This window comes from Melanerpes formicivorus, unplaced genomic scaffold, assembly GCF_026170545.1.
Source record: "Melanerpes formicivorus ecotype bairdi unplaced genomic scaffold, bMelFor1.0.p_v2 SCAF_116, whole genome shotgun sequence".
Taxonomy (NCBI): domain Eukaryota; kingdom Metazoa; phylum Chordata; class Aves; order Piciformes; family Picidae; genus Melanerpes; species Melanerpes formicivorus.
This window is the reverse complement of record NW_027142468.1, coordinates 1,082,925-1,110,682: the sequence shown is the minus strand read 5'-3', so window position 1 is coordinate 1,110,682 and position 27,758 is coordinate 1,082,925. Positions and strand designations below refer to the sequence as shown.

At 53.7% G+C, this 27,758-nt stretch overlaps 1 protein-coding gene across 1 annotated transcript; it reads right to left on the bottom strand.

The window, feature by feature from the left end:
- Positions 1-468: 468 nt before the first annotated feature.
- ERGIC3 (ERGIC and golgi 3) lies at positions 469-27,758 on the bottom strand. The gene is made up of 13 exons (XM_068167377.1): positions 27,623-27,758; positions 27,407-27,477; positions 26,525-26,612; positions 24,618-24,737; positions 21,216-21,309; positions 19,904-20,069; positions 18,733-18,790; positions 9,872-9,903; positions 9,165-9,261; positions 6,141-6,205; positions 4,843-4,979; positions 2,197-2,252; positions 469-1,196 (listed from the first exon to the last, which is right to left on the bottom strand). Exons 1-13 carry the CDS (start codon positions 27,708-27,710, stop codon positions 1,117-1,119), a joined length of 1,152 nt encoding a protein of 383 aa, XP_068023478.1. The 5' UTR covers positions 27,711-27,758; the 3' UTR covers positions 469-1,116.

The window sequence follows — 27,758 nt, the reverse complement described above, 5'->3', positions numbered from 1 at the left end:
CCTGGTTTGGTTTATTCTAAATAAAGGTTCTTCTCTGATTATTCTAAATAAATGTTTTCCCTGCTGCCTCTGCACCTCCTCAGAGACAGACTGGTTTTGTATTATTCTTTTCTGTCCCACTCCCATCCATTCTTGTTCCTTGCCTTTGTGAACCTTTTTTTTCACTGTTATTGTCATATATATAATTTAAAGAAAAATTATTTGCCTCTCTACTTCCAAGCTGACTCCAGATTGTTGTTTAGTGGATTTGCTCCTTACCCTTTTTTTTTCCCCTCTCCCTGTTTCGGGGCGGGGGGGGGGGGGGAGTGGGGAAGAGATTCTCAGCCTTTTCCCCATTTGAGCTTTTAACTCTCAGTGAAGACTCAAACCACTACAAATTAGGATTGCCAAGATGAGTTCAAATGACTTAATTATTCCTTCAAATAACCCCAAGCTATGCTCCCAGTGCTTTACCAAGAGACACAGAGGGTGGATTTGTCCATTTTATTTCAAAATAGAAAGAGGGAGGGGAGGGGCAGTGAAAAACACCCACACAGCTTACTTTAAAACTCAATTAAAACTCCACAAACTGCTCCTGGGGAAATGGCAGCTTGCATCTTTTGTTAAGAGGAGGAATCCAGAGCAGCTGCAATGCCCCACAGGGCAGGCAGCACAGCCCAGGGGCTGGCTCTCACCACACTGCCCAAGACAACTGGAAGGGAAGTGCCTGGCATTGAGCACATTTAAGCCAGAGGTCTGGCACACAGCATCCATCAGCACCCTTGAAAGAGGAATGAAACCAGCTAGATGGTGCTGCTAGAAAGCTGAGGTGATGGCAACTTCATTCCATTCTCCTGACAGCAGGATTCCTGTAGGCAAACAGAATGCATCACCTCCAGCTTGGCTGGAGGCCACAGCATGGACTGACACAAAAGGGCTTCAGGGGAGGCTCTGCACAGCCACAGGAGGTGGCTGATCTTCATAGCAGCAAGGTTCAAGCAGCTCTATCCACAAATGAATGCCAAAGGGTGCTCAGGGTCATTCAGGAGTTCCAAACCTCTTCTCTTGTGCACTCAGAAGGAAACTTGCACTTAGTTCTCCTAGGAGTCTCCCTGGCAGAGTGAAGTTGCTGCTGATCTATGTTGTCTTCCCAAGATCGATTTTCTTCTGGATGGCACGTGCTGAGTGATAGATTAAGGAGTCAATGAAGCCTGCAACTAAGAAGAAAGAGATGGATCAAGTCAGGCATGCCTCAGAACAAGGGGAAAGAAAACACAAACTCCTGTCAGGGGAAGGGAATCCCCAGCTCCCTGAGACAGAAAACAGCTCCTGCTGCTCAGAACATTAAGGCCTTAGTCTCATCAGGACAGACAAAATTCAGTTTGCAGGGGAGAGGTGACCATGCTTCAGCAGACAAGGATCTCTCTTACAGAAGCACAAATGAGACAGAGGCCCAGGCAGGCGTGGTGTTTGCTCCCCAGGAGCCAGCACTGGTCCCTGGCATCCCAGAGCCAGCTGAGTGCTGAGCTGCAGCCAGAGCAGGGAGAGCAGCAGCACAGGGAGGGGATTCTGCCCCTCTGCTCTGCTCTGCTCAGCCCCCACCTGCAGCACTGCCTCCAGCTCTGGGGCCCCCAGCACAAGGAGGACCTGGAGCTGCTGGAGAGGCTCCAGAGGAGGCCACAGAGATGCTCAGAGGGCTGCAGAACCTCCCCTGTGTGGACAGGCTGAGGGAGGTGGGGCTGTGCAGCCTGGAGAAGAGAAGGCTCCAGGGAGAGCTCAGAGCAGCCTTGCAGTACCTGAAGGGCTCCAGGAGAGCTGGGGAGGGACTGTTCAGAAGGGCCTGTGGGGATAGGATGAAGGCAATGGTTTGAAACTGGAGTAGGGGAGATTAAAGTTGGACATCAGGAAGAATTTCTGCAGAGTGAGGGTGGTGGAACACTGGGAGAGGCTGCCCAGGGCTGTGGGGGAGGCCTCACATCAAAAAGTCAGAATTGTTGGGGCCCTGCTCTAGTTGGAGGTGGTCCTGCTCACTGCAGGGGCATTGGACAAGATGACCTGGGAGGGTACCTTCCAACCCAACCCAACCCAATCTGAGAACCTGTGAACTCAACTCTTTCCATCCAAGAGGGATTTGGTACCAGCCATAAAAGACTTCAGAGGGAGCAAGATGGCAAACGTTGACATTTCAGAAAGAAAAGAGATTGGAAGGTGCAATACCTGTGAAGATGCCTCCAAGGATGGCACAAACTCCTGTGAGAAAGTGTGTGAAGGACCTGGAACAAGGAAAGCAATTGGGACAGCTGGCATGAGTCAGAGAGCAATGTCAGAGAAGTAACAACTAAAGGAATTTACATTTACCAAACCTTCCTCACAGCACACAACTATGCATCACACTGTGCCCAGAGAAGGGCCCTCCAGTTCTAGGGCCCCCAGCACAAGAAGGACCTGGAGCTACTGGCTTGGACAGCAGCACTCTGAGCTGGGTTAGGAACTGGCTGGAGGCTGAGCCCAGAGAGTGGTGGTGAATGGTGCCACAGCCAGCTGGCAGCCAGGCCCCAGTGGTGTGCCCCAGGGAGCAGTGCTGGGCCCTGTGCTCTTTAACATCTTCAGTGATGGTCTGGAGGAGGGGATTGAGACAGCCATCAGCAGATTTGCTGATGACACCAAGTTAGGAGCAGATGTTGGTCAGTCAGAGGGCAGAAGGGCTCTGCAGAGGGACCTTGCCAGGCTGGGCAGATGGGCAGAGCCCAACAGGATGGCATTTAACAAATCCAAGTGCCAGGTGCTGCACTTTGGCCACAGCAACCCCAGGCAGAGCTACAGGCTGGGGTCAGAGTGGCTGAGAGTTGCCAGAGAGGGACCTGGGGGTAGTGGTTGATAGCAGTTGAACATGAGCCAGCAGTGTGCCCAGGTGTGGTGGCCAGGAAAGCCAATGGCATCCTGGCCTGCAGCAGGAACAGTGTGGCCAGCAGGAGCAGGGAAGTCATTGTGCCCCTGGACTCTGCATTGGTTAGGCCACACCTTGAGTCCTGTGTCCAGTTCTGGGCTCCTCAGGTTAGGAAAGAGGTTGAGCTGCTGGAAGGTGTCCAGAGAAGGGCAACAAAGCTGGGGAGGGGTCTGGGGCACAGCCCTGTGAGGAGAGGCTGAGTGAGCTGGGGTTGCTTAGCCTGGAGAAGAGGAGGCTCAGGGGAGACCTTCTTGCTCTCTGCAACTCCCTGCAGGGAGGTTGCAGCCAGGTGGGGGTTGGGCTCTGCTCACAGGCAGCCAGCAACAGAACAAGAGGACACAGTCTCAAGCTGTGCCAGGGGAAGTTTAGGCTCAAGGTGAAGAGAAAGTTCTTCACTTGAGAGAGTTGTTAGCCATTGGAATGTGGTGGTGGAGGTCACCACAGGGAGGTGGTGGAGTCCCCATCCCTGGAGGTGTTCAAGAGGGGATTGGATGTGGCACTTGGAGCCATGGTTTAGTCATGAGGTCTGTGGTGACAGCTTGGACTGGATGATCTTTGAGGTCTCTTCCAACCTTAGTGATACTGTGATACTCGAGAGGGTCCAGAGAAGGGCCATGAGGATGAGCAGAGGGCTGGAGCTGCTCTGCTACAGGGACAGACTGAGGGAGTTGGGGTTGTGCAGGCTGGAGAGGAGAAGGCTCCAAGGAGACCTAATTGTGGCCTTCCAGTATCTGCAGGGAGCTACAAGAAAGCTGGGGAGGGACTTTGGAGGGGGTCAGGGAGTGATAGGACTGGGGGAGATGGATCCAGGCTGGAGGAGGGGAGATTGAGATTAGACCTTAGGATGAAGTTGTTCCCTGTGAGGGTGGTGAGAGCCTGGCACAGGCTGCCCAGGGAGGTGGTGGAAGCCTCCTGCCTGGAGGTGTTTGCAGCCAGGCTGGAGGTGGCTGTGAGCAACCTGCTGTGGTGTGAGGTGTCCCTGCCCATGGCAGTGGGGTTGGAACTGGCTGAGCCTTGAGCTCCCTTCCAGCCCTGGCAGCTCTGTGATGCTATGACATGGGAGCTCATGACTGGGAGGATATGGTGGTGTAAGAAACTGAGAAGTTCTGTGAATTCTGGGATGTCAGACTCCTGCTCACTGCACCAACCTCCTCCTCCATTTTGATCCTGGGTTTAGAAGCTTCAAGTAATATCACAAAAACTCTGTGTGGAATCTGAAAGGGACTGGGGAAGAAGGGCACCCAAGAGAGCCTCTTCCTCTTCACTGACCTGGAAGGGGGTAGGATGGCTTCCACAGAATCCATCTGGTTGGAAGAGACCTCCAAGCTCATACAGTCCAACCCAGCACTGAAGGGACAACACTAAACCATGTCCCTAAGCACCAGGTCTATGCAGTGCTTGAACACCCCCAGGGATAGGGACTACACCACTGCCCTGGGCAGACCATTCCAATGTCCTAACATCCAGCCTGAGCCTGCCCTGGGGCAGCCTGCAACCATTGCCTCTGCTCTGGCCCTTGGCACCAAGGAGCAGAGGCTGCCCCCTCCTCACCCCAACCTCCCTGCAGGGAGCTGCAGAGAGCAAGGAGCTCTCCCTCAGCCTCCCCTGCTCCAGCCTCAGCCCCTCAGCTCCCTCAGCCCTCCTCTAGCCCAGGGGCTCCAGGCCCTTCCCCAGCCTGGCTGCCCTGCTCTGCACAGGCTGCAGCCCCTCAGTGTCCTTCCTGCAGGGAGGGCCCAGAGCTGAGCACAGCACTGAGCTGTGGCCTCCCCAGTGCTGAGCACAGGGGGATGGTCACCTCCTGGCCCTGCTTCTGACCCAGGCAGACATCTGCACTGCCTCTCACCCAGGAGAGAATTCCAAGCTATGAAGAAGTGACAAAAATCAGTGGAGGGTGAATGGAAGAAATTGTTTCTTACCTGTGTTTCTCTGTCAGCTTCACCATCATGGGGGAGAGCTCATAGAGCACAAACACCCCAGGCAGACCCTGGTCTCCCAGCAGCCCATTTGCTATCTTCTCATGGCGTGTAACTGAGAACTGGTTTGTCCTCACCACCTAGCAGGAGCCAGACACAGCAAATCTTTTGTTAGCACGGAGTAGGAAAGACACCAAAACATGACTGCAGTGAACCACAGCCACCTAAGGGGCACCTGGCAGTGGTTACACAGGGTCAGACACAGCACCCTTTCACTACAGGCTGCCTCCCAAAGCCTCTGCTAGCCCAAGGACTACGTGATGCATCAGGCCCCAGGCTGGATTGCTGCATCTCCCTCACCTGTACTGCTGCAGGAGGTTGCTCCTCCCCAGGTGCAGGACCCTACACTTGCCCTGGTTGCACTTCATGAACTGAATAGAACCAAACAGAACTGAATAAACCAGGCTGGAAAAGACCTTGGAGATCATCAATCCTGGCACCAAGGGCCTCATCCAGGCTCTTCTTAAACACCTCCAGGGATGGGGACTCCACCACCTCCCTGGGCAGCACATCCCCAGGGCCAATCTCTCTTGCTGGGAAGAACTTTCTCCTCACCTCCAGCCTGAACCTCCCCTGGCACAGCTTGAGACTGTGTCCTCCTGTTCTGCTGCTGGCTGCCTGGCAGAAGAGCCCAACCCCCACCTGGCTCCAACCTCCCTGCAGGGAGTTGCAGAGAGCAAGAAGGTCTCCCCTGAGCCTCCTCTTCTCCAGGCTAAGCAACCCCAGCTCCCTCAGCCTCTCCTCACAGGGCTGTGCCCCAGACCCCTCCCCAGCTTTGTTGCCCTTCTCTGGACACCTTCCAGCAGCTCAACCTCTTTCCTCTGCCCAACTCCCCAGCCTGTCCAGGCCTCACTGCATGGCAGCAGAGCCTCCTGGTGTTTCAGCCAATCCCCAGTCCTGTGTCAGCAGCAAAGCTGCTCAGGGTCCACTCTGTCCCTTCATCCAGGTTGCTATGAAGATGTTGAACAGGACTGGCCCTGGTACTGACCCCTGGGGAACTCCACTGGCCACAGGCCTCCAACTAGACCCTGCACTGACCTCTGTCCCTCACAGCACTTTCATCTAGGTGCGATGGAGAGCACTGAAATCTGGTTCAGCACTGCTGCAGTGTTACAGCTACCACCAAAGCTGGTTTTGGGGTGGTGATAAGGAGGAAGAGGTCAGAGAGGGTCAGGGTCAGGAAATGAGATGCTCTGAAGGCTTGCACTTGCCAAAGCACCAAGGGGAAAAAGGTTACTTACTTCACCATCTACTTTCATGTACACTGTGGGGACCACTTTGACAAAATACTGGAACATCATGGAAGCTGCAAGCAGAGGAAGAGGATTAGTAACTGGCAAAGAGCTGGAAAGATCACCTGGCAGGTTAGTCCCACACAGCCTGCTTCTGTTCAGCTCCACAGGGAACATCTCTGCACAGCTACTGCAGCATCTCAAGGGCAGGAAAGTTCATGTCTGAGCTGAGCTCTCCTTTGGCCAGAGTGAATCTAGGTCCTGCTCCAACCAAAACCAAATCACTGTCAGCATTTTGGCCTTGACTAGATGGAAAACCTCCTACACCCCAATCCTCTGGGCAGAGTTTTGCCAGCACAGCTTCTTGAGAATTCTGATTCTAGCACATGAAAGCTTCTACAGCTCATGGCATAGCCCTAAGAGGACAATACCCTGCCCTGAACCAGGATCCTCTATCAGCTTCAATGACCACTACAGCTTACTTCTGTAGAAGCATGGGGTTTAGCATTTCAGGAGATGAAAAGGAAGATTTGCTGGTGGAGGAGAAGCTCACCAGGAGCTCTCAGTGTGCACTTGCAGCCCAGAAAGCCAACCAGAGCCTGGGCTGCAGCAGGAGAAGTGTGGCTAGCAGGGCAAGGGAGGTGATCCTCCCCCTCTGCTCAGCTCTGGGGAGACCCCACCTGCAGTACTGCCTCCAGTTCTGGAGCCCCTATGACAAGAGGGATGTGGAGGGGCTGGAAGGTGTCCAGAGCAGGGCCAGGAGGATGAGCAGAGGGCTGGAGCACCTCTCCTGTGAGGACAGACTGAAGGAGTTGGGGTTGTTCAGTCTGGAGAAGAGAAGGCTCCCAGGTGACCTCATTGTGGCCTTCCAGGATCTGAAGGGGGCTCCAGGAAGGCTGGGGAGGGACTGCTCAGGATCTCAGGCAATGATAGGACTAGGGGGAATGGAATGAAGCTGGAGGTGGAGAGATTGAGGCTGGAGGGGAGGAGGAAGTTCTTCCCCATGAGAGTGGTGAAGCCCTGGAATGGGTTGTCCAGGGAGGTGGTTGGGGCCCTGTCCCTGGAGGTGTTTAAGGCCAGGCTGGATGAGGCTGTGGCCAGGCTGATCTAGTGTGGGGTGTCCCTGCCCATGGCAGGGGGGTTGGAACTGGATGATCCTTATGGTCCCTTCCAACCCTGAATGATTCTATCAGTGAAAATAACTAAGTAAGTAGGAGAACTGCTGCTGCTTTGGAGCAGCCTGGTCCTGCAGGTCCCTTCAGGACAATGGAAGGCAGAAGCTGCTTTGAAAACCTCTTTTCTGTGAAATTCCCTAGAGGAGAATATTATTCATCCTCTTCTCCAGAAGGAGCAATGCTCATCTGTAACATCTTCAGCTGCTTTGACCTGCAATCTACTTATCTCCCTTCTCTTCCACACCATGGCTCCAGTCCTTATTCCTCAAGATTTGCCAACTGCTTCTCCAAGGCCCAGGATGGAAAGCTTCAGTATCACAGAATGGTGCAGGCTGGAAGGGGCATCCAAAGGTTGGACCTCCCCACAGTCAGCAAGAACATCCCCAACTAGATCAGGATGCCCAGAGCCCTCTCCAGCCTCACCTGGAATAGCTCCAGGGATGGAGCCTCAGCCACCTCCCTGGGCAGCCTGCTGCAGTGTTCCAGCAGCCTCCTGGGGCAGAACTTGTTCCTCACATCCAAGCTCAATCTGCTCTGCTCTGCAGGCATTGCCCCTGGGCCTGTCCCTGCAGGCCTTTGGGAACTGTTCCTCTGCAGCCTTCTTGCAGCCCCCAGAGCCTCCTCTTGTCCAGGCTGAACACTCCCAGCTCCCTCAGCCTGTCCTCACAGCAGAGCTGTTCCAACTCCCTGATCATTTTCGTGGCCTCCTCTGGACCCTCTCCATCAGCTCCAGGACCTTCCTGTGTGGAGGGCTCCAGACCTGTACACAGTACTCCAGGTGAGGAAATGTTAGCAGCCAGCCCCAGGACCCCTCTCAGAGTTTGTTACTCCACAAAGGAACTACAGCCCCACGCTGACACCTTTTCATTCCTCTCTGTTTTATTTTAAGCCCCATCCTTTGATCTGTGAACAAGAATGAGGATGGTGCCAAGGGTAAGAGAACAGTTTCAGGCAGGGTTACCAATTGACTTCTTTCTCCAACTCCCTGCAAAGACAAACTCTGCACACCTCTAGCAGCTCTAAGAAAACAACTCATCTCTGCAGTGAGAAGGAAAGGGGTGTGGCCAGGATCCCTCATGCAGAATGCACACAAGCAGCTTGTGTGGATAAACCAAGCAGTGTCTGCAGAGTTTGGGCAGCAAGCAGCAGCATAAGCTGAGAATTGCCTTTCCTTCTCAAGCCAGACCAGAGGAGCTGTCTAGGAAAGATCAGCAATATTCCAACCTCACTGCAGCTCTTGAGTTGCTCCTGCTGGGTAGACCAAGGTCAGGCAAACATCCTGCCTCTCCAGCTATATCAATTAGGCCTTTTCTCTCTGTCCTGCATCTTTTGGTTCACCTGCTGCACATAGTAGCTGAGAGGGATCACAGGATCAGAGGGACCTCCAAAGACATTGAGTTCAAGCCCCTGCCAGAGCAGGAGCAGAGAGTCCAGCACAGGTCACACAGGAACACATCCAGACAGGGCTGGGAAGGCTCCAGAGCAGGAGACTCCACAACCTCTCTGGGCAGCCTGCTCCAGGGCTCTGGGAGCCTCACAGTCAAGAAGTTCCTCCTCATGCTGAGCTGGAACCTCCTGTGCTGCAGTTTCTATCCATCACCCCTTGTCCTATCCTGGGGTGCAGTCCTGTGCTGTGCCTGCTGCTGTGCATCCAGCAGCACTGAAAGGAGAGCTTGCAGAGAGGTCCCCTCATGAAAACCACACTGGCAGGCTTGTTCCAGAGGGAGCACAAGGTGGAGCCCATGCTTCATGCAGTGCTGTCAGGGTTCTTATTAAGAGCTGGGAACAGCTGCTGCTCCTCTCCTCTCCCCATGTATTAAAACCACTTACAAGGAGGTAGCTCTGAGCTGGCTTTTACCTTGCTGTGCAGTGACGTCTGTGCCATCCAAAGGGTTCACAATGCCTGGATAGTCTCTTCCAAAGGAGAGGTGTTTGATGTAGTGTGTCATGTTGATCTGCAATGGAAATGCCAACAGCTCAAAGCACTGCACAGCACCCCAGGGGCAGGCAGCCTGCACTTCATTGTCTCTCTGTTTTCTGCATGTAGCTCTGAAACACAGAGAGGTCCTTCCCTCCAAAGTGCCTGCTCTTCCTTTTCCATTTGTGTGAGACTCCAGAAAGTGGAATTCCTCCTCTTCCTGCTGGAACCCCCCAGATCCCAGTGCCCATCTGTATCTCCCAGCTACAGAACAGGATCCATTTCTCCCCCTGCTGTAGAGGCACTGTGCTGTCAGCTGCCTCTGTATGGCTGTGGCTATCAGCTGCTTTCCTTCCAGCATAAGGTAGATTCCCACAGAAGCATAAGCAGCTGTGAAATGCTCCCTTAGAAAACTGGGAAGCATAGATTAAGAAGCCAGGCAGACTCAGGAAGAGAGGCAAAGGCTTGCAAGCAACAGGCAAGAATAGACCTCAGAGCTCTGAGTGAAAAGCAGGTCCCAAGTTCTGCTTGGACTCCAAGTCCAATCCATCTGGGCTCAGTCCATTAGGATCTCAATGTGGCAAAGGGAAGGGAATCCAGAGGGAAAACAGACCAGGAGGACTAGAGCAATCCTGGGGAACACTTACATTGTCCAGTCCAAAGCTCTGCAGATCATGAACTGCAACAGAAAAAAAAAGAGTTTAAGGATCCAGTGCAGGCTTTGCTAATGAGCAAAGCTAATTAACTGCTCCTGTCTTCTAAGGGAGCCCCTCCTCAGTTCACAGCAATCTGAAGTGGCAAGAAAACTGACTGAGTTTCTCTCTGGCTTGCCATAGGGAGGTGGCCACTACCATGGGGAAGGAAAGAAACTTCCATTGGGGCTTACTTCAGTCCTCACCTGAACGCATCCTGAACACAGGGCAAAACCAAGATCCCAGGGGCAAGCAAGGACAGCTCCACTCTTAGCTCAGTCACCACCTGATACACCTAAGGGCCCTGAACACCATAAAACAGCAGCACAACAGACAGCAGCAAACAGCTGAGAGCAGCACTGCCTTGATGTCACAGCCCTGATAACCACCTTCACAGCCCTCAGCACTCTGCCTGCCAGCCTTGCTCCTGCTGCCTGGGGGACACACAGCAACACAAAAGTCTTTGCAGGGATCACAGTATCAGTCAGGGTTGGAAGGGACCACAAGGATCATCCAGTTCCAACCCCCCTGCCATGGGCAGGGACACCCCACACTAGATCAGCCTGGCCACAGCCTCATCCAGCCTGGCCTTAAACACCTCCAGGGACAGAGCCCCAACCACCTCCCTGGACAACCCATTCCAGGGCTTCACCACTCTCATGGGGAAGAACTTCCTCCTCCCCTCCAGCCTCAATCTCCCCACCTCCAGCTTCATTCCATTCCCCCTAGTCCTATCACTGCCTGAGATCCTGAGCAGTCCCTCCCCAGCCTTCCTGGAGCCCCCTTCAGATCCTGGAAGGCCACAATGAGGTCACCTGGGAGCCTTCTCTTCTCCAGACTGAACAGCCCCAACTCCCTCAGTCTGTCCTCACAGGAGAGGTGCTCCAGCCCTCTGCTCATCCTCCTGGCCCTGCTCTGGACACCTTCCAGCACCTCCAGATCCCTCTTGTCATAGGGGCTCCAGAGCTGGAGGCAGTACTCCAGGTGGGGTCTCCCCAGAGCTGAGCAGAGGGGGAGAATCACCTCCCTTGCCCTGCTGGCCACACTTCTCCTGTTGCAGCCCAGGCTCTGGTTGGCTTTCTGGGCTGCAAGTGCACACTGAGAGCTCCTGGTGAGCTTCTCCTCCGGGCTGCTTTCCAGCCAGTCCCTGCCCAGCCTGGATTTGTGCCTGGGATTGCCTCCACCCAGCTGCAGGACCCTGCCCTTGGTCTTGTTGAATCTCCTGAGGTTGGCTTGTGCCCAGCTCTCCAGCCTGTCCAGGTCCCTCTGGATGGATCCCTTCCCTCCAGCTGTCTGCTGTACCACACAGCTTGGTGTCATCAGCAAACCTGCTGAGGGTGCACTCAATGCCACTCTCCATGTCACACCACAAAGATGTTGAACAAGCCTGGTCCCAGGACTGATCCCTGAGGGACTCTGCTTGTCCCTGGCCTCCCCTGGGACATGGAGCCATTGACAGCCACTCTTTGGGTGCAGCCATCAAGCCAGTTCCTTATCCATCCAGTGCTCCACCCATCACACCCATGTGTCACCAGCCTGGAGCCCAGGATGTGGTGCGGGACAGTGTCGAAGGCTTTGCTCAGCTCCAGGTACATGATGGTGTGAGCAAGGTATTTGCAAAGCACTGGTGGGGCCAAGGTGACTGTCAGCAGTGCTGGGAGCTGGGGAATCTGGGCTGCCTTCTCTCTGCCCTTATCAGTATGAGAGAGGCTGGCAGTACCATGTGGCTCCAGGAGGGATGTGGCACAGACACAGTGGATGTCTTTTGGTTGGCCTCTTCAATGACTCTATGCAATGTCCCCAGCAGGAGCAGCCTCAGGATGAAAACACAGCTTATGACTGGATTTCAGTACTCCTCCTACCAGGCTTATCCCAGGCCACACAAATCACCTTGAACAGCCAGAGGCTGTGGTGCCTTTCCCAGGTAACCTCATGTGCTCAGGCAGCCAGACCTCACCTCCCACCTTAGCAGAGAAAACCACTCCTCAAAAGCCCTATTTTGGGAGCTGGTGGAGTCAGACCACCAAGTGCTGCTCCATTACTGAACAAGATGAATGCTGCTGCTCCCTTGAAGGGTTTCACAAGACAGGCTGCAAAGCCTAAGAGCTAATTGGAACTCTTTGGTAACACCTACTGAACCTGAGGGTGCTGTGAACTCACTTCTTTTTTGGCCATCTTTCAACAAACCACCAGAAGCTTTCCTCACACTCACAGAAAACCCTTACTAAACCCAGAGAGATACACATGAGACAGGGAAAAGGAAAAGCCAAGCCTCCACCTTACTCCCCCTGATGCTCTGATCCAGGCAAAGGCTCTTGCAGCTCACAGCTTCACAGCATTTTCACAGAATCAACCAGGCTGGAAAAGACCTCAGAGATCATCAAGTCCAAGCTGTCACCCAACACCTCCTGACAGCTAAACCAGTGCCACATCCAAGCCTTTCTTGAACACCTCCAGGGATGGGGCCTCCACCACCTCCCTGGGCAGCACATCCCTAGGGCCAATCTCTCTTGCTGGGAAGAACTTTCTCCTCACCTCCAGCCTAAACCTCCCCTGGCACAGCTTGAGACTGTGTCCTCTTGTTCTGCTGCTGGCTGCCTGGGAGAAGAGCCCAACCCCCACCTGGCTACAACCTCCCTTCAGGGAGTTGCAGACAGCAAGAAGGTCTCCCCTGAGCCTCCTCTTCTCCAGGCTAAGCAACCCCAGCTCCCTCAGCCTCTCCCCATAGGGCCTGTGCCCTCTGAGCAAATGCATCGTAGAGTGGCCCTTCCCCAACCAGAGATATCAAGCAGTCTGCTTTGGAGCTGTTGTGCTCACTCTGCTGGAATGGGCTGACTGTGGAGGAACTTTTGGCTGCCACATGTCCACAGCCACCTCTTGGCTGGGGGAAGCAGCAGGTTGCCTTCCCCTCCCTGCTGCAACCTTTCCTCTGGCTGTTGGAGCTGTAAGCTGAAGGTCACTTTAAAGGTCATCTTCATGTAGTTAACATATTCAGTGCTCAGAAACCAAGGCTGCAGTCACTGGAATGAAGACAATGGCTCTGCCTTGCACAGAACTCAGAGCCAGCCTGCCTGCAGGTACTTCTGTTGCTCTGACAAGTGTGCAGATGGATCCCTGCCACTAGCACAGTGCTTCCTGTGCCTGTGCTGCCAATCAGATCAAAGAACTCAATTTGGCCTTAAAAAAATAAGGAAAATAAATGGACATAGATGTGAAATGGTGGGCAGGGAAAGAAGGGAGATGTGGCCTCAGGATTCTGCTGGGCTGCTTTCCTTAATGGCTACCTGCACCACTCTGGTTTATGTTGCAGAATGATTTGGACCTCAGCAAGGCCTTTGACACTGTCCCCCACACAAACCCCTGGCCAAGCTGTCAGCCCCTGGCTTGGCCAGCAGCAATTCTGAGCTGGGTTAGGAAGTGGCTGGAGACTGAGCCCAGAGAGTGGTGGTGAATGGTGCCACAGCCAGCTGGCAGCCATGCCCCAGTGCTGTGCCCCAGGGAGCAGTGCTGGGCCCTGTGCTCTTTAACATCTTCAGTGATGATCTGGAGGAGGGCAGTGAGTCCATCAGCAGTGAATTTGCAGCTGACAGCAAGCTGGGGGCAGGAGTTGATCTGCTGGAGGGTAGAGAGGCTCTGCAGAGGGACCTGGCCAGGCTGGGCAGATGGGCAGAGGCCAAGGGCAGGAGATTGAACACATCCAAGTGCCAGGTGCTGCACATTGGCCACAACAACCCCAGGCAGTGCTACAGGCTGGGGGCAGAGTGGCTGAGAGCAGCCAGGCAGAGAGGGACCTGGGGGTGCTGGTTGATGGTAGGCTGAACATGAGCCTGCAGTGTGCCCAGGCAACCAGGAGGGCCAATGGCATCCTGGCCTGCAGCAGGAAGAGTGTGGCCACCAGGAGCAGGGAGCTCATCCTGCCCCTGTACACTGCACTGGTTAGGCCACACCTTGAGTCCTGAGTCCAGTTCTGGGCTCCTCAGGTTAGGAAGGAGGTTGACTTGCTGGAAGGTGTCCAGAGAAGGGCAACAAAGCTGGGGAGGGGTTTGGAACACAGCCCTGTGAGGGAGCTGGGGTTGCTTAGCCTGGAGAAGAGGAGGCTCAGGGGAGACCTTCTTGCTCTCTACAACTCCCTGGAGGGAGGTTGTAGCCAGGTGGGGGTTGGCCTCTTCTCCCAGGCAGCCAGCAGCAGAACAAGAGGACACAGTCTCAAGCTGTGCCAGGGGAGGTTTAGGCTGGATGTTAGGAGGAAGTTCTACACAGAGAGAGTGATTGCCCATTGGAATGGGCTGCCCGGGGAGGTGGTGGAGTCACCATCACTGGAGGTGTTCAGGAGGAGACTTGATGGGGTGCTTGGTGCCATGGGTTAGTTGATGAGGTGGTGTTGGATTAGTTGATAGGTTGGACACCATGATCTTGAAAGTCTCTTCCAACCTGGTCTGTTCTATTCTATTCCATGGCCTCCTCAGACTGTGAAATTCAGTCCTTCACCTGTAAACCAGGGCTCATAGGACTGTCAATAAACACATTAACACTGCAAGAAGCCCCAGCCACAGCTACCCAAGTGAGCTAGGACACCAAGTTTCAAGCTTCAAACAATTTCCCATTCAGGATGGGAATTTCCCTACCTTACAGGAGCAGAGCAGCGGGAAAGCAATGAGTGGCAGCAGGATGCACTGTGAATGACTGACACAGGGAGCAAGCAACACGGAGAATGGTTGCAGCAAGGGGAGGGAGTCAGCAAAGCCAAGAGCCTGAGCATTCCACTTTGCAATCACCATGATCACCCTTCAAAAACATCCAGTGGTTCACAAAGCCTCAGGAGAGCTCCCACTGAGAGTGAGCAGGCTTGGTGCATGCATCCCCAGGAGAAATTCTCCAGCCTGCTGTACAGATGAGATGAAGTCCTGAAACAATTGCCCCATCTGACTCCAAAAGGGCCAAAGCCCCTCCACCACCTCACCACATCCTCCTCAATGACATCATCTGCACACCCCAACTAAGCATCTGAGAACCACTTCAGACACAGATTCTCAGCCTTTCCCAGCTGGTGCCCTTAGTTACCACAGAAGGATGACCTGGGATGGATCTCCTTTGAGCTTCCCCAAAGGCCAGGCTGGGCCAACAGCTCCTCCCAAAGATTTCTGGGCACAGAACTGCCATCAGCTCTGCAGGACAAGAGCTCTTTGGGGAGAAAGGGGGAAAACCAGAAAGCATAGAGCAACACTTACTCTCAACAGCATGCACTGCAAGAATGAGCAGAGAAAAGAGACAAATATTCAGGTCCTGACAAAGATTATTGTTCAGAGAGAGCAACATTTGAAACCAAACTGAGGAGGAGCAACAGCTTTTTGTGCCTGTGCTTTCCCCACCACATCAAATGACTCCCTAGCTAGCCAGAGGACTGATCTGTGGAGATGCAGTGACTTAAAAGTGTCACAGAGAAACACAAATGCAGGAACTGACTGAGAGAAAAACAAAAATAGAGTGGCACATCCATGAGTTGAGGGCACCCTCAGGGAGTCTGCAGGTGGCACCAGGCTGGGTGGCTGTGGCCATCTGCTAGAGGCCAGGGAAGCTTCCCAGCAGGGTCTGGGCAGGTCAGAGCCATGGCCAAGTCTTTCTGGGTGAAGCTCAGCAAGGCCAAGGGCCAGGGCCTGCCCCTGGGTCACAACCACCCCCTGGGGAGCTCCAGCCCTGGGGAGGGGTGGCTGGAAAGCTGCAGCTGGGAGAGGGCCCTGGGGGGGCTGGTTGGCAGTCACTGAGCAGGAGCCAGCAGTGCCCAGGGGGCCAAGCAGGCCAGGGGCAGCCTGGCTTGGGTCAGAAGCAGGGTGGGCAGCAGGGCCAGGAGGTGACCATCCCCCTGTGCTCAGCACTGGGGAGGCCACAGCTCAGTGCTGTGCTCAGCTCTGGGCCCTCCCTGCAGGAAGGACACTGAGGGGCTGCAGCCTGTGCAGAGCAGGGCAGCCAGGCTGGGGAAGGGCCTGGAGCCCCTGGGCTAGAGGAGGGCTGAGGGAGCTGGGGGGGGTTGAGGCTGGAGCAGAGGAGGCTGAGGGAGAGCTCCTTGCTCTCTACAGCTCCCTGCAGGGAGGTTGGGGTGAGGAGGGGGCAGCCTCTGCTCCTTGGTGCCAAGGGCCAGAGCAGAGGCAATGGTTGCAGGCTGCCCCAGGGCAGGTTCAGGCTGGATATTAGGAAGTATTTGTTCATTGAAGAGTTTCTCAACATTTGCAGTTTTCACCCTGAGCAATTTCTGGTCCAAGAAGAGCAGAGTGAAACATTCCAGGTTATAAGCTGAAGGGCCTAGCCCCAAATTCCTTTGGGCTATGAGGGAGCTGCAGGGAGACTGTAAGAACAGCACAGAGAATTCAGGGCTGCCACCTGGCTCCAACCTCCCTGCAGGGAGTTGCAGAGAGCAAGAAGGTCTCCCCTGAGCCTCCTCTTCTCCAGGCTAAGCAACCCCAGCTCCCTCAGCCTCTCCTCACAGGGCTGTGCCCCAGACCCCTCCCCAGCTTTGTTGCCCTTCTCTGGACACCTTCCAGCAGCTCAATGTCCTTCTTAAACTGAGGGGCCCAGAACTGGACACAGGACTCAAGGTGTGGCCTGAGCAGTGCTGAGCACAGGGCACAAGGACTTCCCTGCTCCTGCTGGCCACACTGTTCCTAATGCAGGCCAGGATGCCCTTGGCCTTCTTGGCCGCCTGGGCACACTGCAGGCTCATGTTCAGGCAGCTGTCAATCAGCACACCCAGTACTCACAGGAGGCTTATAAGAAGCATGGAGACAGACTTCTTAAGCAGGGCCTGTAGCAACAGGGCAAGGGGCGAGGGGTTTCAACCCCAAGAGGCTGATTCATACTAGATAGAAGACAGACAATTTTCACAGTGATGGTGGTGAGACACTGGCTAAGGTTGCCCAGGGAGGGGGCAGATGCAACCTGATCTAGCTGAAGCTGTCCCTGCTCACTGCCAGAGAAGTTGGACTAGATGGCCTCTAATGATCTTTTCCAACCCAAACTGTTCTGTGATTCTATAAACTACAACCATTCTCTTGACCACAGTGTATTCATGTATACACACACACATACACCTGGGGAAGTCATGTGCAAGCTAACTTCTACTCTCAGAGTTCTGAATTGCTTTAACATTCTCCTGAGGTATTCCCCTAAAGATCCTTTCCAGAGACACTGATACTCAAGCCCTGTACTGAGCACCTCACCTGAGGTTGTTTCACAGCAGAGCAGCAAAGTTTTGTAGAACAAGAGAGGCTGAGGTTCTGCCCAGGAGCATTCTCCTCCAAGGTCTTCCACATCCCCATGGCAGCACCTCCAAAAAACACTTTTCTGTTTGTTCACAGTATCACCCAGGATGGAAGAGACCTCAAAGATCACCAAGTCCAACCTGGCACCACAGACCTCATGACTAAACCAAATGCCACATCCAAGCCCCTCTTGAAAACCTCCAGGGATGAGAACTCCACCACCTCCCTGGGCAGCACACCCTAATGGCCAATTCCTCTTGCTGGGAAGAACTTTCTCCTCACCTCCAGCATGAACCTCCCCTGGCACAGCTTGAGACTGTGTCCTCTTGTTCTGGTGCTGGGTGCCAGAGAGAAGAGCCCAACCCCCACCTGGCTACAACCTCCCTTCAGGGAGTTGCAGAGAGCAATGAGGTCTCCCCTGAGCCTCCTCTTCTCCAGGCTAAGCAACCCCAGCTCCCTCAGCCTCTCCTCACAGGGCTGTGCCCCAGACCCCTCCCCAGCTTTGTTGCCCTTCTCTGGACACCTTCCAGCAGCTCAACCTCTTTCCTAACCTGAGGATCCCAGAGCTGGACACAGGACTCAAGGTGTGGCCTAACCAATACAGAGTACAGGGGCACAATGACTTCCCTGCTCCTGCTTGCCACACTGTTCCTGATGCAGGCCAGGATGCCCTTGGCCTTCTTGGCCACCTGGGCACACTGCTGGCTCATGTTCAGCTGCTGTCAATCAGCACTCCCAGGTCCCACTCTGCCCCCAGCCTGTAGCTCTGCCTGGGGTTGCAGTGCCAAAGTGCAGCCCCTGGCACTTGGACTTGTTGAATGCCATCCTGTTGGGCTCTGCCCATCTGTCCAGCCTGGCAAGGTCCCTCTGCAGAGCCCTTCTGCCCTCCAACTGACCAATATCTACCCCCAGCTTGCTGTCAGCTGCACATTTGCTGATGGCTGACTCAACCCCCTCATCCAGATCATAATGAAGATATTAAAGAGCACAGGGCCCAGCACTGATCCCTGGGGGATGCCACTGGTGCCTGGCTGCCAGCTGGATGTGGCACCATTCACCACCAATCACCATGGTTGAGAAAGACCTCTAAGATCACCAAGTCCAACCATTACCTAACTGCACCAGGGCCACTACTGCACCATATTCTGGAGCACCATATCCAGACAGCTTTAAAACCTCCAAGGCATGGCAATTCAACCCCTGCCCAGGGCAGCCTGCTACCAGCCTTGGAGAACCCTTTTGGTAAAGAAATCTTTCCTGATGTCCAACCTACACCTCCTCTGGTATAACTTGCTGCCATTTCCTCTGGTCCTATCAGTTGTGACTTTTGAGAAGAGACCCAGCTCTCACCTCCCTACAACCTCCCTTCAGGTAGTTGTAAGAGCTATAGGGTCTACACCTCAACAAGGCTCAGCCGGGGGCCCTGCAGCCCCGAGCCCGGGCTCAGCCAAGACTTCACCAACAGCCCCCCTGCAGCAGTGCTGCTGCTGTTGTGGGTAGCAATGCAAAGATACTGTGGGAAGCTAAAGGTAAGCAATAAGCAGGAAAGCAAAAATACTTTACCATGCACATGGGACTGCTGGAAACTTTTTCCTGGTGCAAAGTGGAAATTTCCAGCCACCTGCAGGAAACAGCAATCTTGTATTAAAAGGTTTGGGTGTGTATGAATCCACTTTCACATCTGTGTTTCAACCCAAGTGTGCACCAAGTCAGTGATGTTCAGAGGTGCTAGTATCAGCAGGTGGGGCTCTAAAAGAGGGATGAGTCTCCCCTCTTCCTCACAGGCAGCCCAGTGGAAAGCCATGCTTCCACACTCATGGTGGTAAGAACTGCTCATGCAGATTATTGCAGTGGACATAGAAATGGGAAGAAGGAGGAATTATAGCTGTTGGGAGGGAGGTGCTTTGATGCTGCAGGGAATCCCAAAAGGGAGCAGAGACAGGGAGTGGAGGAAGCAACTGACAGGGAAAGTGAGCAGGGTGAAAGAAAATCCTTAATGCAATACCCAACAGTGCTCCTTTGTGTGCAGCCATGAGGAGGAGCTGCATGCAAAAACAAGGCACTAAACCTAAAGCCCAAAGTAACCCCAAGCCCCAAAACACTCCAGAAGACCAAGGGGGTTAACATTTGACCCTGGAACCTGCAAGGGATATTAGATGCTAATCCTCACTGACACTCAGCAGCAACCAAACACACTCTTGAATCACACACACGGGGAGCTGAATGTCCCAAGGGCTGTGCAAATCTGTTCCTAATGTTACCTGCAGCCAGGATGTGCAAAGTTCCAAGTGCATAACAATGGTCCCCAGGAATTTCCCCAGGGACACCAGCCCTTGGACCCTCACTGGCAAGTTGCTGGTTAGTGGCACCTCTGGCATCCACTGATGCTCTTTGCCAAAGACCACAAGGGCAGGCAGGAAAATCTTAACCTCAAAGCTGCCTCTTCCTCCAGAAACCTTGGCAGAAAGACTCACTAGCTAGACAGCAGGGAAGGCTACACTTCTCCAGCTGCCATGCTTCCTACCAGCCCACCCCACAAAACAGAGCATCAGCCCCTTCCCACCTGTTTTCTTGGCACTGAGCCCCTGCACAGGCTCAGGTACTTTGCTGAGCCCTGGGGTTCTCAGATTGCAGCGCTGTGAAAACCTAAAGCTGAGAAAGGAGAGGAAGGCCCCAGCTGCCTTTTCAGTCATCACCACCACACAACAGGCTCACAGCAGAACTCATCTCTCACCTTGTTGACCTCTAGGAAACCATACACTTGGCAGCCCTCGTTCTTCTGCTCTTGCATTTTCTGGCTAAACCCTTCCCTCTTGCACTGCTCTATGCTATCCGGGTTCTTGAAGGCCCAGCCTCGCCGCCTGTACGCTTCTCTGACATCATCACAAGTGTTACAACACCTGCAAAAGCACAAGCACCACCTTACCATGGTTAGCACCACACAGAGATGCTCCAGCTCGGGATCTGAGCCCTTGCTGCATCCCTCTTCAACAAAGCAATAAAGCAAACATCAGGGCCTGCACCCTGAAAGGTGGCTCAACCCTCCCGAAGGAGTCTGAGCTTCTTGATGTAGTGTTTGAGACTCTGGCATGAGGATGCAAGGTGTGTGAATGAGTCTGAGGAGGGCTCTGTTGGTCTGTTTAGACAGTCAAGGTGCTCCCTGGCAAAGAAATCTGCTACATCAGTGTCCCAGAGCTGTGAGCACTTTGGAACTTCCAGGGGGAACACAGCATCTGCCTGTTTCTGGTCCCCTTTTCCTCTCTTTTTGGGGACTGTCAACCTTAGAGGGAGGGTTGATGCCATATTTTCTTCATCACTTGTCTACCTCTGGATAACATCTTGGTCACTGGGTTGAAAAAAAAAGGCAACAGCCAACCAAACTGTTTTGTTTCTTGGTTCCAAGTTTTGGTGGAACAAAGGAAAAAAGTTGAAGGCTGCAATCATGAATCCCTCAAGATGGAAACAGCTCTGGGGAAGGATGCAACGGGACAGATGGAACAAACCAAGTTACTCCAGAGGCAATAAGAGTTAAGAACAGTCCAGAATGTTGAGGACTATCATGGCTCCACTCTGACAGGGATTTGCAGGTAGGACTGAGGAACACCAAATGGCACTCAGGTTTGTGTGGGTGATAAATGTCAGGGCTTTGCTCCACTAAGGATGCAAAGCCTGCAGTAGAAAGAAGGCAAAGCCATGACCAGGTTTCATTGCAAGACAGCTCACATAATGGTGAAGTAATTACACAGCTCTCCTGTGAACACCAGGAAGTATTCCCTTTGCTAAGACAGAATCATTGTGCCCAGGCAGTGCAGGCTGCAGCGCCTCGGAACAGGGCTGTGGCCAAACCAGACAATCTCACTCTGCACCTTCCTAACCACAAGGGCAGCTCCCACAGGTATGCCAAAACCACAACAGTTCTCATCATCTTCTGAACATGTGCCCAGGGGAATTTCAGACCTTCAGAAATCACTTGAGAAAAGCCATGCATGCAGCAGGAGTGTAAGAGTCCAAGGGCTAAGAAGATAGGGAAGGAGTGCAAAGGTTACCGAATGTCCTCCGACTCTGCCCCGTAACAGCTCTCGCAGCGCTCAGCGTCCAAAGAACTTGGATCAAACACTTTTTCTTCTTCTTTGCCCAGCTCTACAACAAAAGAGGATTCAAAGTGATGAGGCAACGTCTGGAAACACATCTTGCACTCCTGTTTTGTTCCACACACAAGAAGTGTCCTGCACACCAACACGCTTCTGCATGTGAAGCTGTGCACCTTGCACCCAAAGCTCACCTCAAAGGGTACACAGAGCTGAGAAGCACACAATCAGTAAGGTAGGAAAAGACCTCAAAGATCATCAAGTCCAACCTGTCACCCAACACCTCATGACTACTAAACCATGGCACCAAGAGCCACATCCAATCCCCTCTTGAACACCTCCAGGGATGGGGACTCCACACCTCCCTGGGCAGCACATCCAATGGCTAACAACTCTCGCTGGGAAGAACTTTCTCCTCACCTCCAGCCTAAACTTCCCCTGGCACAGCTTGAGACTGTGTCTTCTTGTTCTGGTTGCCTGGGAGAAGAGACTAACCTCCACCTGGCTACAACCTCCTTCAGGTAGTTTTAGAGAGCAAGAAGGTCTCCCCTGAGCCTCCTCTTCTCTGAGCCAAACAATCCCAGCTCCCTCAGCCTCTCCTCGTAGGGCTTGTGCTAGAGCTGCTGAAGTGTGAAGGCCAAGAAGCAGAGCAGTCCATATCCTCTCAAGACACCCTCCATGGAAAGCTCTGGCTACCTGTAAGCCTTGCTGGAGTGCTGACCAGGTGTTAAAGGCTTCTTTTAAACAGCCTGAAGTAGACTGAGTCAGTAAACTGCAGGTGACTGATCCAGGACCTGCTACCTCCACATGCATGTGCTGGAGGCTCTGTTCCCGGAGACATTCAAGGATCAGACTCGATGTGGCCCAGGGCAGCCTGATCTAGTTGAAGGTGTCCCTGCTGACCTGCAGGGGATTGGTCAAGATGACCTGAGAGTCTCTTCCAATGCAGTCTGTGAATCTGTGACCATATTTGTTCACAGTCTCACAGAATCACCAAAGTTGAAAGAGACCTCAAAGATCATCGAGTCCAACCTGTCAGCACAGACCTCATGACTGAACCATGGCACCAAGTGCCACATCCAATCCCCTCTTGAACACCTCCAGGAATGGGGACTCCACCACCTCCCTGGGCAGCACATCCCAATGACAAATGACTCAGTGAAGAACTTTCTCCTCACCTCCAGCCTAAACCTCCCCTGGCACAGCTTGAGACTGTGTCCCCTTGTTCTGGTGCTGGCTGCCTGGGAGAAGAGACCAACCCCCACCTGGCTACAACCTCCCTTCAGGGAGCTGCAGAGAGCAATGAGGTCTCCCCTGAGCCCACTCTTCTCCAGGCTAAGCAACCCCAGCTCCCTCAGCCTCTCCTCACAGGGCTGTGCTCCAGACCCCTCCCCAGCTTTGTTGCCCTTCTCTGGACACCTTCAAGTGTCTCAATGTCCTTCTTAAACTGAGGGGCCCAGAACTGCCCTACATATGTCAGGACAGGGCTATGCACTGCACACTGCTGACTGCAGATGGCTGCTGTTTGAAGTCCTGCTTGCACAGCAGGCCCTGGATCAGTTGCAGTTTACTGATCTGAGTCTACTTTAGACTGTTTTAGAAAAGCCTTTGCACAACCAGCACCTGGTCAGCACTCCAGCAAGGCCTACAGGCAGCCAGTCCTTTCCATGGAGGGTGCTCTTGAGAGGACAGGGGCCACCCTGCTTCTTGGTCTTCACACCTCAGCAGGCTCTGCCTTCCCTTTCAGGTGGGCTTTGGGGGCAAGGCTAGAGTGGGAGGCTCTCAAGGGGGAAACTGACAGCCAGTCCTCCAGGGTGAGATGCTGACAAGGCACACATTACCTACTGCTCATTAGAAATTGCCAAGGAACTTCTGCCTCCTTTGTAACTTAACAATTCTGCCAATGTCTTTGCCATGTGAGTGCTGAATGTGCAGCCACAGCAAAGCTGGGGCACGAACTGACTGAGCTACAACACATGAAACTGGAAAACTGTGTCCATGTTCAAAGGAAGGCAATGAGAAGAACCACCAATAAAGAATGCAACCATTTGTTGTCATTCACTGGAAACGAGTGGGACAACATCCAAGCATAGAATGCAGCCCAGCACAGGAATCACGAAGCTCTTAACTCTTCTAATGGTCAGGAAAATTCTGCAGACACTGCTTCCTAACACCTGAGTGCTAAATTTAAGGTCAACACTGCTATAGCTGCCACAGCAACCCCAGGCAGAGCTACAGGCTGGGGTCAGAGTGGCTGAGAGCTGCCAAACAGAAAGGGACCTGGGAGTGCTGATTGACAGCTGCCTGAACATGAGCCTGCAGTGTGCCCAGGTGGCCAAGAAGGCCAAGGGCATCCTGGCCTGCATTAGGAATAGTGTGGCCAGCAGGAGCAGGGAAGTCATTGTGCCCTGTACTTTGCATTGGTAAGGCAACACCTTGAAGTCCTGTGTCTAGTTCTGGGCCCCTCAGCTTAGGAAGGACATCGAGACACTTGAAGGTGTCCAGAGAAGGGCAGTGAGGCTGGGGAGTGGCCTTGAGCACAGCCCTGTGAGGAGAGGCTGAGGGAGCTGGGGTTATTTAGCCTGGAGAAGAGGAGGCTCAGGGGTGACCTTATTGCTCTCTACAACTCCCTGAATGGAGGTTGGAGCCAGGAAGGGGTTGGTCTCTTCTCTCTGGCAACCAGCACCAGAACAAGAGGACACAGTCTCAAGCTGCAACAGGGAAAGTTTAGGCTGGAGGTGAGGAGAAAGTTCTTCACTTGAGAGAGTCATTCGCCATTGGGATGTGCTGCCCATGGAGGTGGTGGAGTCCCCATCCCTGGAGGTGTTCAAGAGGGGATTGGATGTGGCACTTGGTGCCATGGTTTAGCCATGATGTCTGTGGTGCCAGGTTGGACTCGAAGATCTTTGAGGTCTCTTCCAAACTTGGTGATACTGTGATAAAACCAGACAAATTCAATGTAGGAAGGTGCAAGTTTAGGCCTTAGGGTCAAGTCATTGGAGCCTTCCCTGGAGGCTCTTCCCTCCAGGCAGGCTGCCCCATTTTTCAGCATACTGTGACATAAAGATACAACCAAACTCAAGTCTTGCCAGAGTAGCTGCTTGATTCCTAGTCATGAAAGACCATGAACTCAGCAGCTTTTTTCATTCCTGAAATGCATGCAGGAATCTTTGTTGTAACTTGAGTCAGACCAGGCAAAGCAGCGAGTTTGATCTGCCAGATTTGAGTACAAAGTCTACAAGAGCTTGGGGTGTTTGAATTCTCTTCACCTGTCAAAGTGCCTGTGAATGTCAAAGCAGGCATAAAGTGATGGAAAGGATAGGAGGGCATCCACCTCAGAAGGGCAGAGGAGCATCTTACCATGTCTCTCAGCCTCTGGAGTCACACGGTTGCCAGCTTTATCCAAGCGCTGCTTGTACAGATTGTGCTCCACATCTAATTGCTGCTCTCCTGCTACATCCATGGCATCAATGCTGAGATCTGAAAACAGCAAGGAAAGGGCTCTATAAACCCACAGGCTTACAGGATGTTAGGGGTTGGAAGGGGCCCCTGGAGGTGTTCAAGTCCTATCCCCCTGCCAGAGCAGGAGCAGAGAATCCAGCACAGGTCACACAGGAACACATCCAGACAGGGCTGGGAAGGCTCCAGAGCAGGAGACTCCACAACCTCTCTGGGCAGCCTCCTCCAGGGCTCTGGGACCCTCACAGTCAAGAAGTTCCTCCTACTGTTGAGGTGGAACCTCCTGTGCTGCAGTTTCCATCCATTGCCTCTTGTCCTATCCCAGGGCACAGTGAGCAGAGCCTGTCCCTGTCCCTCCCTCCTGACCCCCAGCCCTCAGCCATTGATAGACATTGATCAGATCCCTCTCAACCTTCACCTCTCCAGACTGCACAGCCCCAGGGCTCTCAGCCTCTCCTCCCCAGGCAGTGCTGCAGTCCCTTCAGCATCCTTGGAGCCCTTGGACTCTCTCAATCAGTTCCCTGTCCTTCTTGAACTGGGGTGCTTAGAACTGGATGCCGAGGTGGGACCTCAGCATGGCAGAATAGAGAGGGAGGAGAACCCACATGTGTTATGGCCTGGGCAGGCTTGAGAATTCACTCCATCAGTGAAAACACAGGGTGAGGATAAGAGGGGGATAAGAATGTGCCAAATGGAAGACTGGGGCCAGGTGATGTACAAGGATTAAAACACACACTGCAGCACCCTAACTGACCCTTCCAAAGGCAGGATTTGCTTTGGTGTGACAGAAAAACGTTTCCAGCTGCCACAGAAAGCATCAACCCTGAAAGGATAACACTTGAGGCAAAAGAGCAAACCAAACCGCTCAAAGCCCATCACCATTTTCAGGAATTAAGCTTAAAATTGGTTCAAAGTTGCCTCCTACCTGTACCCCTTCTTCATCCTTTCCCTTCTACTTCAACACATTTTCTTGTGGTCTCTTTTCACCAAGAAGGGGCAGAAGGTCTGAGGTCTCTGCCTGGTGTCAAAGCACCAGGATGCACTTGCTGGCTACCTGCTCTTTTAAAACACTTGTTGACAGCTTCTCTGCACAGAGCAGCAGAGGCTTCCAGGCTCTCTGGTCTTCCTGCACCCTCTTAAATATAAAGAAGGCAAAGACCAACAATATCTTGGGTGGTGAGAAGGAAGTTGGACTTGCTACACTTAAGAACCCAAAGGAATTACCACAACAGAACAAGAGGCAGGGCAGATTAGTGGATAGTTGAATAACATGCAGGGCAATAATCCCCAGGGCAAAATGTCTGCCACTTTATCCTGCAGCTCTGTTTTGAATCTAATTAAGATGTAATCACTTTATTAACACTCATTCCAGTCTCAAAACTTCTGGAGAAAGGTTATGAGGTGGCACTGGCATTACAGGCAGAACTGAAGTACAAGAATCATGGAAAAGTTCTTCCTCACTGAGTGACTTCCCAAGGTGACTCTGAAGGTTTTCAACAAGACAGTCAAACCTTGAGTCCAGAGTGAATTCTGTGCCAGGTTTTTCAGCGTTACTGAGCTCTGTGACCAAATTCAACACCACAGAGAAGTGGAAGTGGGGTTAGCCTCACTTCAAATCCAGACAAAGAAGACTGCCTGACCAGAAACACCCAGCAGGCCCAGCTGGAATCGATGCAACGGGAAGTCCAAAGGATCACCAAGTCCTCCCTGCCAAGTGCAGCACTTGGAAGATACACTGAGCCTCTCACTCTGGCAGGCCCTTGGCAAGGATGACAACAACATCCCCAACATTCAAAAGCCTGACTCACAAGCACAAGGCATATGTGGAAAAATAACATCCAGATTGATCTTCAGTTTATCTCCTCTTGATTTGTCAACGTACAGCTCCGGATGAACCTAGGAACAAAGAACAGTAGTAATACAAAACCAGAGCCCCACCTCCCTTGGAAGCAAAGCAGAAGTCCTCTTTCGCCTCAATTGCCCAGGCTCAGAAGCTGATTTTTCAAATGCAGGATCTGTGAGACACCTGAGCTACAGCCTCCCACACCTTGCATGGCACTTAAGTGCTTACCATTTGTAATGCTATTAAAACCCACAGTGATTCATAGAAGAGTTTGGGTTGGAAGGGACAACAAAGATCATCCAGTTCCAAACCCCCTGCCATGGGCAGGGACACCTCCCACCAGTCCAGGTCGCTCAAGGCCTCATCCAGCCTGGCCTTGGACACCTTCAGGGAGGGGGCATCGATATCCTCCCTGAGCAACCGGTGCCAGTGTCTTCCCACCCCCACAGGAAAGAGTTTCTTCCCAATCTCCAGGCAAAATCTGCCCTCTTCAAGCTTCCAGAAATTCGAGAATCTGAGAACTTGGCGTGGGGCCGGGGGTCCCTCGCTTGCTTTTTGCTCTGTACTGCTGTCTGGAGGCAGCGGAGCCGGCAAGCGCAGCCTCCGGCTCTCCTCCCGCAGCAGACAGCCTTACGGGCGGGCACAAGGCCACCCCGCTGCCCGGCGGGGCTGAGAACAACCCTCGGCAGGTGCGTGGCGAGGGAAGCCGCTGCGTGGGCAGCCCGGAGGCGGCAGCGGCGGCTCGGCGGGGTGCGGGCACCCGGCAGACCGCCCCAGGCCGCCGGGTGGCCTCTCGCCCGTGGCACCGCGAGGCCGGGCCACCCCCGGCGCCACCGCGGCTACTCACCTCCTTGGTGAGGTAGTACTGCAGCTCCGAGAAGAAAAGCAGCACCATGAGGAGCCCGCTGACAACCGTCACTGCCGGGGGAGACGAGAACCGCCGTCAGCCATGCCAGCCGCGCTCGCTCGCTCGCCCGCCCGCCCGCCGCCCGCCGCCGCTCCGCAACGTCCCCCGACAGCCATCGCCCGCCGGACTCCGGCCGCCCTCTGCCCGCCTGCTCACCCAGCGCGCCGCCGCACGTCTTGACCCGAAAGTCTTCCAGGGTCTTGGGGAAGGCATCGAACCGCTTCAGCCGCCACAGCGACTCCATGGCGCCGTGCGGCCCCAAATCCAACGCTGCTTCCGGTGCTCGGGCCGG

Excerpts from the sequence above, each read along its gene's own strand:
- ERGIC3 (XM_068167377.1), bottom strand. The coding sequence starts at position 27,710 with ATGGAGTCGCTGTGGCGGCTGAAGCGGTTCGATGCCTTCCCCAAGACC. Across the intron at positions 21,310-24,617 it reads TCCAGAGGCTGAGAGACATG|AGCTGGGCAAAGAAGAAGAA; the intron begins GTAAGATGCTCC and ends CTTTTGTTGTAG. Across the intron at positions 18,791-19,903 it reads GTTTCCTAGAGGTCAACAAG|GTGGCTGGAAATTTCCACTT; the intron begins GTGAGAGATGAG and ends TGTTTCCTGCAG.